Source organism: Synchiropus splendidus, chromosome 3, assembly GCF_027744825.2.
Source record: "Synchiropus splendidus isolate RoL2022-P1 chromosome 3, RoL_Sspl_1.0, whole genome shotgun sequence".
NCBI lineage: Eukaryota > Metazoa > Chordata > Actinopteri > Syngnathiformes > Callionymidae > Synchiropus > Synchiropus splendidus.
Window position 1 is genome coordinate 33482049 of NC_071336.1, and position 12995 is coordinate 33495043.

Genomic DNA, 12995 nt, shown 5'->3' on the forward strand with positions numbered 1-12995 from the left:
AATGCTTCGTCCACAGTCGCCATGTTGGTTTTGGAGTTTGTTGTTGCGGTCAGTAACAGGTAACGGGAAAGGGAGCATCAATGAACCTTTCGTGCGATTAATTGAGATTAAAGGTTTTAATCTATGGACAAACTTTGTTTACTAAAGGTGTAGGGTGTGATCAAAATAAGGTTCAGAACACAGATATTTGAACACCCGTTTGTTGTTTTTAACCTTGTCATCTCCACTGTAATGTCTCCACTTGGATTTGACTCAGATCCACTTTAAGTGACCAAGTGATCTTAAGACATCCGTCATCCAGATTTGACCCAAATGTTTCTCCTGAGAAATCTCAACCCTGCAATGCGAAGACTGTTGTTTTTCAGGAAGGCGTCTTTCGGAAATAGTCTGTGAGTTCATGAGAAGCGAGAAAGCAGAAACAAGAATGTTTCTGTGGAAAACATTTTTAATGAGGCTTAATAATGCTGTTCCCCGACATCTGTGGGCAAAATAAATGTCGACAGAAATAGACAGTGTGACACAAAAAGTCGTTGAAAGTCATCAGGAGATCCACCTTGGAGTGTTTGCAGCGTCCAAACATCTGCTGCTGAGCATCGTCTCATTCTGCGGCTGCTACTTTCAGGCTGATTTAAAAGCAGACCTGGAAACGGACGCCATCGCTGCGACACAAAAAGAATAATTAAGCAGTAAAATACACAGTGCATTGCTTTAAAAAATACTTTTAATTATAAAAAAGCCTTTCATCTTCAGCGAGTCCTTGTTAGCACGAGTCTGACATGGTGGTTTCCCCAGTTCCAAATGAGTTGAAGAAATCTGAATTCCCTCTTTAACACAGATGGAACGTGGAGGCTATTTAGGATTTGACTCAACAGATCTGGGAGAAGGAGCCGGGGGCCGGTGTGCAACAATGGTAACAAAAGCATGCGAAGTCCGTAATCCCACAGCAGCGTCCGCCACGGCTGATAACGTTTTTGTTCTGTTTTGACCAAGTGACAAAAAAAACAAAGATTAGAGTGCTGTGCTGCTTTCTGTTTCCTTTCACTTGCGACAGGAATTAAAACACAAGCGCCGTATCATTTGCAAGCCGCTGCTGTTTATTTGATCGGCGACTCCTGCCAAGATATTTGCTTTCGGGAAATAGTATCTTCCGGGAAGGAGCTGATTATATAGTACAGCAGAAAGAGCAGACGGTCTGCATTTACATGAGCGCTGTTTTCCGATTGCAGCCTACGGTGTTGAAACATTTACCAGCTCGACAAGGCAATTTGTGTATTACACTGAGGTAACACTCGCTGGAAGACAAGGAAAAGTCAGTCTTCAAAGTTTGCTTTTCCGCTTGCCTTCTTTGCTTTCCACACCACTTTGTTGAAGAACAGTCTCCTGGATGCTGAGTGACCACACGTTCAGACCGGGTCACATCAAGGGACATCTTCAGTTGTTCGAGTGCCCGTTCACGATGAGGAAGCTGAAGTTATTTGTAGTTATTTATGTCCTTTCAAAGGTGGAGGAGCTCAGATATCTTTCACGAGTGGAAAAAATGTGTGTTGCACGTCCTTTTTCGTACCTGCAGTTCTTGCACATCAGCAACTGTATCTCGCAGGGCATTTATTTTTTCAAACCGACGTCGATTCTTCCAAAGTTTCGCTTGGGACGGGCGCACAATCGAAACACTTGCTGTTGACACGTATCATACCGAGATGTTCAAAATGGCGGAGTACTTGATTCTGCTCATCTTCCAGCAGCCGTTTTTTTTTTTTTTTTACGACAAAACTCAAAAGACAATGTGGATGGAAATGGAATAGCTGCGGAGATATGAATATGATGATGGCAATGAATAAATACAAGCATTAACCCACTCTATAAAGAGAGGCAGCGGCTCACTGGCCGACAGACAGAACTTTGTAATTATAAAAATTTGTAACCGTTCAATACGCAATTTTGTTCGTGATTGTGGAAAATCATCGGGCCCTATTATTTGCTGTGACTTGAGCACCGTAAATGCCCCAGACGGGTCAAAATTCACACCCGATTTTTTCGCAATTTCATGCCGTGTGCAAGGGCTTACAGATCAACGTGTATTTTTGTATCTACAGTCATGTTATTTATTTTTTGTGTTGATTTCATCAGGACAGAGAACATTAATAGATGAGAGAAATTGATATAAAGATGATATAAAGGTATACCGACAATGCTAAAAAGCATTTGTCGCTCCTAGACCGACACATCCCCAGCTGTCAATAATGAAGGCAGCATTCACTGTGGTATTGGATCTCTAATGAAGGACATGTTCCACCTTCTGTGTCATGTCCTGATGCCTTCATGTGAAGGAGGGACGGAGGTTGGGGTTAGCGATGGGATGGCGATTCTTTCCTTCATACAGCAAGACGTGTCACTTGCTTTAGAAAGCTTCGTAAGTCACAGCACTACACTAAATTGTATACACTGTACTATATAAGGTGCTATATATACAGAGTGACATTCATTTCAATTCAATTCGACCTAATATACTGACATTGCAAAAGTTTTCGTCCTATACTGACGCCGAAGGCAACCTTCAGCGTCGCATGTTGAGGCATTAGACTTTCAATTGAAATACATGTTCCGCCGTCGATGGCATGTCCTGACGTCACACAAATGAGAGACGGAGGTTGGGGTTCGGTAAACTGTGCCGTGGCCCCCTTTCTCACGCAAAATGTCAATTGGTATTTCAAGCCCCTCAAACGGCCGTACGTTTCAGTCTCATGAACTTTCATATGCCACGTTTTCGACTGGACTCTTTCACCTCTGTGGTACGTCAGCGAAGTTGACTGAGCATCTGCAAAACTTACTGGCCCATTCGTACCAGTTTAGAAATGCCTGTGAAGGTAGGTGGTTCCTCAGACCTCTTCACCAAGGGATTTAAATCATTCCTGGTTTAGTGGATTAGAGGTTACCAACATGGCGCGTTCTGACCGGCATGAAACGTCTGGTAATTATTGCTTTACCTGACGTCCTTGGTTGAAGCTAATCCATTCGGAACCGGGCTGAAGAGGACATTACAGATCAGTGTCGCTGTTTGAGGTGAATCTTGAAGGTTTCTGTTGCTGGACATTCCCTTCTGGAGAGTGGTAGGATGTTACGGATCTGACCTGGCCACCACAAAAGGAGCGTATTGCTCAGGGATTTATTATTTTTTTTAAGCGACTAGATCCAGAAGGAGTTTGTGCTTTTCTAAGATGTGACATATGGGAAAAGACCTTGGTTTCCCAGCAGGGTATTGAACAATGTGTTTGCTTATTCTCATTCATGAAGACTGTGAGGATATTATCTATATATGGGAACTCTGTTTGAGCCGTTCATGGTGGAGCAAGTCAAGAGAGGAAGCTCTCCATGTAACTGGCAATTTCCACCGTCACCTGCACTGTAGTCACTAGCTTTGAGCAGTGACCAACACAAGCAGAAGCTGCTGGATTCAGGCAGCTACAATGATCTCGGCGGGGTGTCTGGATTCCGCCGAAAATGAAAGGTGATCGTCGAGAGAAAGCAGATGAGGCGGCACCTCTTTAGGATCCCTGCAGGACGCCTTCCTGCTGAGGTTCCCCGGGCATGTCCGACTGAGAGAGAAGACTTTTATTTAGCTTGTCTGAAACTCAGGAAGGCTTTATCTTGAACATCAGGTAATTAATTAGTCGTGACATCCTTTGTGAGTTGAGTGTCTTTGTTTTATTACTTTTCTGTGTCGGTGTGACGGAGTTTTAAACATGAATGCCGCTATAGACAACGCTTGCCTCGGGGCCTTCATCTTCAGAGTGAAACCAAATGATTTTGTCTGACTGATGCAGAGTATTTTCTCCATTCAAATGGGATTCATCTCCAAGTCACAGATGAGAGATGCTGAGACGAAATCATAGTCTTGAACAGACCGTCTGACACTGATGGAGATATTTCCTGACCCACTTTTGGAGCCTCTCACAGAGTTCCACTCGTTGTCTTGGAAACTAACGTGTGGTGTTCTTCCCACAGGAACCATGGTGGTGCAAGTGGCAGCCACAGACGCCGATGACCCAACGTACGGGAACAGCGCCAGAGTGGTCTACAGCATTATCCACGGACAGCCTTACTTCTCGGTGGAGCCCAAGACAGGTCAGTGAGAGACCTCCAACAGATCGGTTCGGGAGTTTTTCGAAGGGTTTCGATGTGTGAGCACTGCATCCGCTGTAGGGTCTGCTAAGATGAAGTGGCACAGGACTGCTACCTTATGATGCTTCTGGGTCAGTGGCGAGCCTGACACACATGGTCGGCGGATCGGTTGATGGAAATAGTCGTCATGGCTCGATGATAGTGGAAATGCATTGACCGTAACCACTCAACAACTGTCAACATCCCGGCATGTTGTCACATAAGTTCGTAGCTAGGGTTAACTGCCGCAGACACAACACCTGCTGGCAAACCAAGGGGTACAAATATACCCTGATGCGGTGCTTTAGCCACAACATGAAACCCCGTCACGCACCGCTTCAGAGGGACGATCGCATCATTATGTGGGGATGAACACTGCGCTAGTGTGTGTAGAATCTGTACGATACTTTGAAGAGTATGTGGGCCAGGGTCTGGCTCCACAAGCTGAACCACTTTTAGACTGGGTCTCGAAGTGGTCCACACTTAAGCCTGGACTAGTGACCTGAAAGTAAGCCAAAGTAAATGATGTTTTTGAAGGCGTGATGTCGGGCGCTACCTGGAACAATGGAACGCAGCCATTCAGGAAGCAATCCGACAGAGAAACCAGGAAGCAGAGGGAGGAGTTTTGGCATTTATTGAAATGATGACTATAGAAACGCTAGTTTTTATCATGAGAAGTTTGTCTCTCTCCAACCTGCAGCCGGTCCATCTCTTCATATGTCCATCAGGATGTGCAACTTTAGTTCCTCCAGCTGCAGACCTATTCTTGTCGTTTAGTTGTTACGTTTCTTTCGAGGTTTTTCCGTTTAAAAAAAGCGCTTAAAAACCACCATAAGTCACGCCCACCTCTACGCTGCTTATTTAGATGTTTCCACTTCATTTTGATGCGTTTGATCACGTGAGATTTCGTCTTTAATAAAGAGCAGAACTCTTGTTCCATTCTGTCAAGGTTGAAATCTTGGAGGCAGACCAGTTGGGTTTCTTGGTGAAGCGTGATAATAACAGCTAAACGATTCATGACAACATACGATTCACAACTCAACAGCAATAATTTAGGAGATGTTTGGGGATGTTTGTTTCCCCCTGCTGGTCACAGACACCGTATCAAGGATAGAGCCCAAAGAGAACCGTAACATTTATCTCTCCTGTCACACGATGACTTCAAATGACTGAATGTGATTCAGTGGAATGGCAGCTGGGAGGAGAAGACAAGACCGAAGGAAACGTCCTCCTCCTGTCTGGACTGGAAAGTGAAATGAAATTTGCTCGCAGAAAAGTAAGTCCCGTCGCTGTCCATCAAACCCCCGACATAATGCTAGATCAGCGCCAATCAGTTTTGGACCTGCTTCTTTGGATCCTTTTATCCTATCGTTCCAAAAAAAAAAGATATTTAATCAAGAAGTGCGAGAATCCAATCATTCAGTGAGGCTTTTGGGAATGTTTCCACCTTGTAGCAATCAGGTTTTTGGCCCCAGTCAGTCCCTAAGAAATGTGGCTGTGCAGCTCTTCAGCCGTCTTTTCAGCCGCACGTGTGGTGAACAATGTCCCTCTGAGCTGAGAGGATGCCTTGTTTTTCTCCAGGTAAATGCTGCTGATGATTCAAAATCACTTCCACAGATGAAAGCAAACTGTATGAATTGCATTGTCACCGGCAGCAATAAAGAAAAACAGGTATTAAATTGGAAGCGTGAGAAAACAGGCAAAAATAAGCAGCGGGATGAGATGTGAGGGAGACTGTTGACTTGTGAGGCATTTTTCTTTTTTATGTATCTATGCTGAGAAGAGCGGCGGCGGCGCCCGCTACTTCATATCTTCATGGCTGGCTCATTAGCCACTGCCCTGCCGCGCCTCGGCTACTTCTCACGAGGCAACTCTTAGAAGAAAATAAAAAATATATACGTACACTGGCCATCCCATAATATTTGGCTTCACCCTCTCTCGTTTGAGAGCAACACACACACCCACACCCTTGCTGGGACTTTATGAATGCTGGTCTAATTCATGAAGTGGTGACAGCCACTGCATTGCGGGGATTTATTGAGTTTGTTTTTCACATGATGCAGGGAAGAGCCGCTGGTACTGACCAGTGAGTGTCGAGGAGCTGACAGCAGGAGCTTCGTTGCTCAGCTTCTGAAAGTCAAGGACACTGTTATTTGAAATTGTACTGCAGGTGAGATCGGCCGACGGGTTTCATGAAACAGTGGCCGCTTGCTGCTGCTATATCGTGTTTGAGTTCCGAAAATGACTACGCTCTTACATGAAACGTCATCATCCAACAAGGCTTCTATCTCACTGACTTTGGGTTCACCACGGCATAACAGATATAAGAAGTGGAGGACATAAACAACCATCCCATCCTCACTCTCCCTCAGCTCAAAGTATTGACACCGGGAAAGTGGACTTTTGCGTCCTATACTGGCGCCAAAGGCAGCGATCAGCTGCATGTTGGCGCATTAGACTTTCAAGTGAAGGACACGTTCCGCCTTCTGCTCCCTTTATGTACAATACTGTACATGTCCACAGTATTACCGTCACTGATCATGTTTCCGTGCGTTTACGTAGATGTTGCTGTTCACCCATATATCCACCAGGGGGAGCAGCCCGTATCCAAAAGTTTCAGACAACAACAAACTCCAAAACCAACATGGCGACTGTGGAAGAAGCATTGGTCATGTAGCAAAAAGAGGAAACAGAAGCAGCGTTGTAGGAGACGGTGGTTGGTGAGGACGTTAAATATATCCCCACTGGAGGACGGAGAGTTTCCTCCATTGTTATGTCTTCTTCGTGTCTCATTAGAGCTATGTATCAGGTAGTAACTGCAATACTGCCACCCATGGTTCCCCATGTTACTGCTCCGTCTGCCTTACACTTTGTGGAAACATGAGGAAAATCGGAGGAAATGAAGGGAGAGCACGGACAGAAGGATTGATTCAGCCCTAGATTCAGCAATGCAGACGCAACCAGTGGACATTGTGCTCCTGCAGAACACTGGTCAGTAACACCACTCCAAGTCTTACCATTGAACTGGTTGTGTGGGATGTGCTCAAGTCTCCTCTGACTGGTTGCTCGGGTGCCAGACAGTCCAAAGATCCCTCATCCTCATTCTTCCCACGTGCGCTTTCAGGCACGCCATATATCTTGGGATCAGTGCTGAGGGTTGTAAAATAGACTGACCATTTGAATCAAGAGCTTTGCCTTGGAGCGCAGCTCCTTGCCTTGACAGAAGCACTGTCATGACTGAGGAAGCTGCACTGATCCATCTGTCGGTCACATACTCTATCCTCTGTATGGTCTTGGAGAAGACTCAACTTTCTCAGGACACGTTGGGAAGACGAAGCATTGCGACTGGCCTGGAAATGACGTGGACGATCTGGACAGGGAAGTCTTGACCTTGGCTGAGGAAAGCTGAGGACATGGCTGTACTGATTTGTTTTCAGTTCAAGCAAAAAAGCGCTGTCAAATCTTTGGCTCGATTCACTCAAATTTTGCGAAGGATTTAATGGCAAAGGAAGCTCGGGAACCAGAAGGAGAGACATGGGAACATCTTGTTTTCTTTAGTAGGAGATGACTTGTACATAGAGGCGGCTGTTTTGGAATTAGTTTGAACTAAATTCCGTCTTTGTAGTTGTGCCTTTTTTATGTTTTTGTCGTCAAACTATTTTATTCATTTTCATTTGGAGAACCTTTTGCATCGTGTTTGCCAGACGACGGTAGACTTTGTTTTTAAATGTCGGTGTACTTTTGGCAATGAATCGCAGAAGTTGGATGACAAAAATTCCCAAGTCCTGGAACCCTGAAAGAACAGACGATGTTTAGAAATCCCCCTCCACCTCAGGCCGCCACGTTCCAATTCCACGTCCTCTTCTCCTGCGCCGCACTAATGAAGCCTCCCGCCGAAGCGTTTTCATTAGCGGCGCTTCCATGTTTCCATGTGTAAAGGCGGATATTTACATGTTTTACGGAGCATAAATGAAAAAGTTTCCTGGTGGAGACTCCAAAAGCTCTGTGGGGAAATCGTTGTTTTGAAGTGAACGGAGATTCTGGTTGCTGCCAGAGGCGACGCGACTGCCGGGTAATTAACGTGTTACAATGCCATGTTCACTTTCTATGAAAGGAGGTCGAGCTGGTTATTAAACTCAACATTGTTATGGAGGCTATATTGGATCCTCGCTGGAATATGGGATGTGACCTACATTGTCATATATATTTCTGTAAGTCAATTAGAAAGTCCTCACGACTGGAATTGGTGTTAACGCGTCTGAATATATGGCTGCCTACCTGCACTGCACTTTTTTGTCTTGTCTTTTTTTGTTGTGGAAATAAAAATCATTGTTCTTCTGACATCTTGGATCTCCTTTTTAGCCTGGAGACAATTGCTCAATCTGTCTGTCCTTCTGTGGTCAGTCCTCCACTAGTGGACTTCTGGGTTTTGAATGACTGTCTTTTGTCATCTGGAGAAGTTGTTTTCCTCCCAAAAGTGTAGTCATGAACTTCCTCACCAATAATTGTACTTCAAGGTTGTGACGTGTTTCCAGTCCCTGTGTGGCAGAACTTGCGTGTGACTTTCTTTCTCTGAACTCTTTCACACTGTGGTTCGCCTTGGTGCTCCTGAATGATCCCAAATCCATTGCCACCTTCCCAAAAGTCCAGATCTCAGATGCCCATCAGAAAGACGGCAGCAAAGATAGGTTGATCTTGGAAGTGAGTAGAAGGGATGAGGTCAGAATATCAGAGAAGAAGTTGGGAGACAAAGTTAGGGAGGACGCGTGTGGAACGTGTGGAGAGTAGAGAGTGTTGGAGGTGAAGAAGATGAAGGTGTGACTAGAGGCCCGAGCAGACAGGCCAAGGATGAGAACCTTTTCAGGTGGCATAACAGTGCATTTTGCTTCGTCATACATTGATTTATTTGTGTTATTCATCATTTTATATCAATACTGTATAGTCATTGAATATATTATGAATCTATTTAATTGTCTAATGTATTTTTTAATCCACCATTTGATCATTTCGGACTCATTGTTCACTGTTATTTTTTTTTTGTTTGTTTGTTTAAGTATACAATGTGGTGCAGCCTCCTGTTTTTGCCCATGTTGATGCTTTGTATACTACTTTTAGTTTGTCTCTATCATGTCTCTATTGTTTTTATTGTAATTTGCTGTTGCTGCTCATAATATAATATAATATAATATAACATAATATGAAGGGCAAAGTAGAGTTTGCCGTCATGGAAATATAAAAAATTAATAAATAAGGATTTTATTTTTTTTTTTATTTTTTTTTTAAGAAAAATAATTTACTGGAAAAGGCTTCTAGATGGAAGAAAGAAAATCACTGTTAACAAAAAGAAATCACAGCCAAAGAAAAATGACAAAGTACATCACTGTGTAAGTAAAAAAAAAAAAAATTAACATTTAAATAAAAATATCTAAATCATTAAAAATGTATTTTAAATTGTGATCAACCGAAAGACAGCGTGTGAAGACAACGGCGCTTCACAAAATAAATAAATGAAAAGCTAAAAAAACATTTCCAGGCCAGGTGAATCGTCCTGACATTCTGAACCACCCTTGGTGACAGATATCATCCAGCGGAGTCTCACCTTCCCCTGTGCTTCAGAGGAACGGTTCAAGAGCACGTGCAGATCTCATCTGCCATTTAAATCGCCGCTCCAGATGACAAATGTGATTCTTCCATTGGTGCTGAACAAAGTTTTTCAGGACACTTGAACCCATTGAGCGACTTCCTGCGACTCGGTCCAATTAAAGCGAGAGCTGACATTTGCTTAAGTGATGTTGAAACGGCCGGGCCGACCCATAAAGCCGCCGTCACGCCCGTCTCTCTCCGCGGCGCGGTCCGAGCGCCGGGCCCGCTGACGCGCTTTTCATTAAGCTAAGTGGCGTGTTTGAGTGTCCCGACTGAAGATGTTTGAGGAGCTTTAATGGCTTCTGATTGCTCCGTTTAAGTGGCCAATTCACTTACAATAGGCGGCGCGGCTAATCAAAGCTCATCATATGAACCCACGGCGCCCTCAGACGCTTTGTTTTACGAGTAGACGCCAGATGAGGGATCTGGGTCTGATGGCAGGAGCTGGTTTTGATGACCATCCGAGACACGCTGGTGTGTTGACACGGCTAAAACTGAAGTGACACACTCAACTATGGCCATGAAAACTGAACTCATTTCATCTTCAAGTGTATTTTATGTGTCAGTCTCTTCTTATACGGACGACTTTACATATTCAGCAACATTCTTCTTCTTTCTCTTCCTGCTTCTCCCTACAGCGGATCATCCTCCTCCATCTCCCCCTGTCCTCTGCTTCCTCTTCTCTCAAACCTACAGACCTCATGTCCTCCTTCACCACCTCCATCAATCTCCTCTGTGGCCTTCCTCTCCACCTTCTGCCTGGCAGTTCCAACATCTCAACATCTTCATCTCCCAATGTACTGGCTCTCTCTCTCTCCTCTGTACATGTCCAAACCATCTCCATCCAGCCTCTCTGACTTGGTCTCCTAAACACCTGAGCACATGTGCTGTCCCTCTGTTCTTATCATCATCCTGCTCACTCCCAGAGAGAAGCTCAGCATCTTCATCTCTGCCTCCTGTCTTCATTCTGATTTCTTCACTCATTTTCTTTTTTTTTTTTTTGTTCAGTGGTAGCTGAATTGAAGACGTGGTCACTCACGAGTCAGGTGAAGATGGCTGCGTGATGGCAGCTGCTCCAGCTCCTCCTCGCTCGCGGCTCCAGCACCTCCTCGCTCGCGCCTCCAGCGCCTCCTCGCTCGCGGTTCCAGCACCTCCTTGCTCACACCAGCGCTTCCTCGCTCGCAGCTCCAGTGCCTCCTTGCTCGCGGCTCCAGCTCCTCCTCGCTCGCGGCTCCAGCACCTCCTCGCTCGCGGTTCCAGCACCTCCTTGCTCACACCAGCGCTTCCTCGCTCGCAGCTCCAGTGCCTCCTTGCTCGCGGCTCCAGCTCCTCCTCGCTCGCGGCTCCAGCACCTCCTCGCTCGCGGTTCCAGCACCTCCTTGCTCACACCAGCGCCTCCTCGCTTGCAGCTCCAGTGCCTCCTTGCTCGCGGCTCGAGTGCCTCCTCGCTTGCGGCTCCAGCGCCTCCTCGCTCGCAGCTCCAACGCCTCCAGCGCCTCCTTGCTCGCGGCTGGAGTGCCTCCTCGCTCGCAGCTCCAGCACCTCCTCACTCGCCGCTCCAGCGCCTCCTCACTCGCGGCCCCTCTACATCGCCTGCTTTAGGCCTAACGTATTGAAGTGGGGAGAAATATCGCACATAAACCACTGTGAAAGAGGCCACATTGTTTGTGTTAACTCCCAGTTTTAAGCACATTGTCAATACCATATGTCTTGCAGACGGCGGCGTGGGGGCGCAGCGCCGGCGGCTCAGGATTGAGTGCCGTGGGATGAGCGCCGGCTTCTGTCTTTGCACGTTACTAATTAGTCCCATTTGAGGCGCGCGCCTGGGCCGCAACCCAGGGTGACTTTGACAAAGTGCCCGGGCCGGAACACACTGCGAGCAGCCACACCGCACTGGCGATTAAGTGGCGGAGGACTAATAGCGGCGGGGCGGTGGGGGTGACCCGGTGTTAGGTGCGCGGCATCTAGTCTCACTGGGTTGTAACAAGTCTCTTTTTTAATGGGGTTTAATCCCAAATTGAATCTGCAAGGTGCCTTTGGGAAAAGTATTTAATCCTGAGCGGAGGTTCCGGAGACTTTCCTGGCTAAGGACGTCTTTTACTGCCTGGTTACTGCTGAGCCGTAGAACAGGCTTTGATAGATGACTTGTTGTCAGGACCGGAACTCGACACACGGGGGCCCTGGTCAATACAAGCCTTGGTTCACCTGTTCCCCCCGTAGTTTTTTACTTGGTTGTGGCTTTAATTGTTCTGCTGTCCTCCATCATGGTGGATCTTTTTGTGCACATGATTTATATATTTAGTTTATGGTGCCGTGCTGTTTTCCATGTATATGTATTTTAAATACATAAATGTATTATTACTTTATTATTATTATCAATTTATGTATTTACTACATTTTAATTTATTTTGTTTTTGGCAATATCATATGTTTTATTTTATTTATAATTATTTCATTTTTATTTATAATTATTTTATTTTTCTCTATATATTTAATTGTATTTGCATTTTCTTGTGGTGGTCAAGTTCTTGGAAGACCGATATGTTTCGTTGTTTCTTTCCATCTTTCTTTCTTTTGTACTTTCAAGAGCTTTGAAATAGATGTGTTTGATGCTGGTCAACCTTTGTGTGGGTGGTTATATAAGACAGAGCGATGCTGAGCTTTAAATGTGGTGACTTCCACCAGAGGAGAAGGACCTTCGTTTTGGCTCTTGTGATCTGGTTCTCAGCACAAAGATGACACTTGATGCTCTCAGCTCAAGGATTTGAACTGCTCCGAACCGTGAGTGAGAGGTGGAGTCCATTGGAAAGGACCATCGATGCCCGCAGACCTGATGGCTGGGAAAACACGAGGCGAATCCAGGCTTCAAAACATCCACCAGATGAACGGACTGAACCGTTCACTTCTCAAGTGACCGTTTGAGACATGGCCGTGGCTCTGAAACCTCGGGGTTTCACCAGCTACAGCTGGAGCGGCGTCAGGATGGACGGCCTGTTTGATCTCATGAGGGTCTCATTGAAGAGACAGAGAGGGAGCGAAGGAAGAGTCGGCACGCCGCCCTGACTCCTCACATGAGGAGCGTGGAGGTCGATCGAAAACAGATTTGCTGTGATCAAGATCCCAGCGTGACCTTCCCCCTCCCTCTGTTCTTTTCCCCACCCACCGCGTCTTTAGAGCACCACGGTCCCTCTTTA

General features: G+C 45.8%; 1 protein-coding gene across 4 annotated transcripts in view; it reads left to right on the plus strand.

The window, feature by feature from the left end:
* The window catches only part of cdh7a (cadherin 7a), a 181607-nt gene that overhangs the window by 103916 nt on the left and 64696 nt on the right, over positions 1-12995 (plus strand). For all 4 annotated transcript variants that reach the window (XM_053858449.1, XM_053858452.1, XM_053858451.1 and 1 more), the window contains exon 4: positions 4003-4122. In XM_053858449.1, the coding sequence (XP_053714424.1) occupies positions 4003-4122 (120 nt within the window). The remainder of the gene's footprint in view (positions 1-4002; positions 4123-12995) is intronic.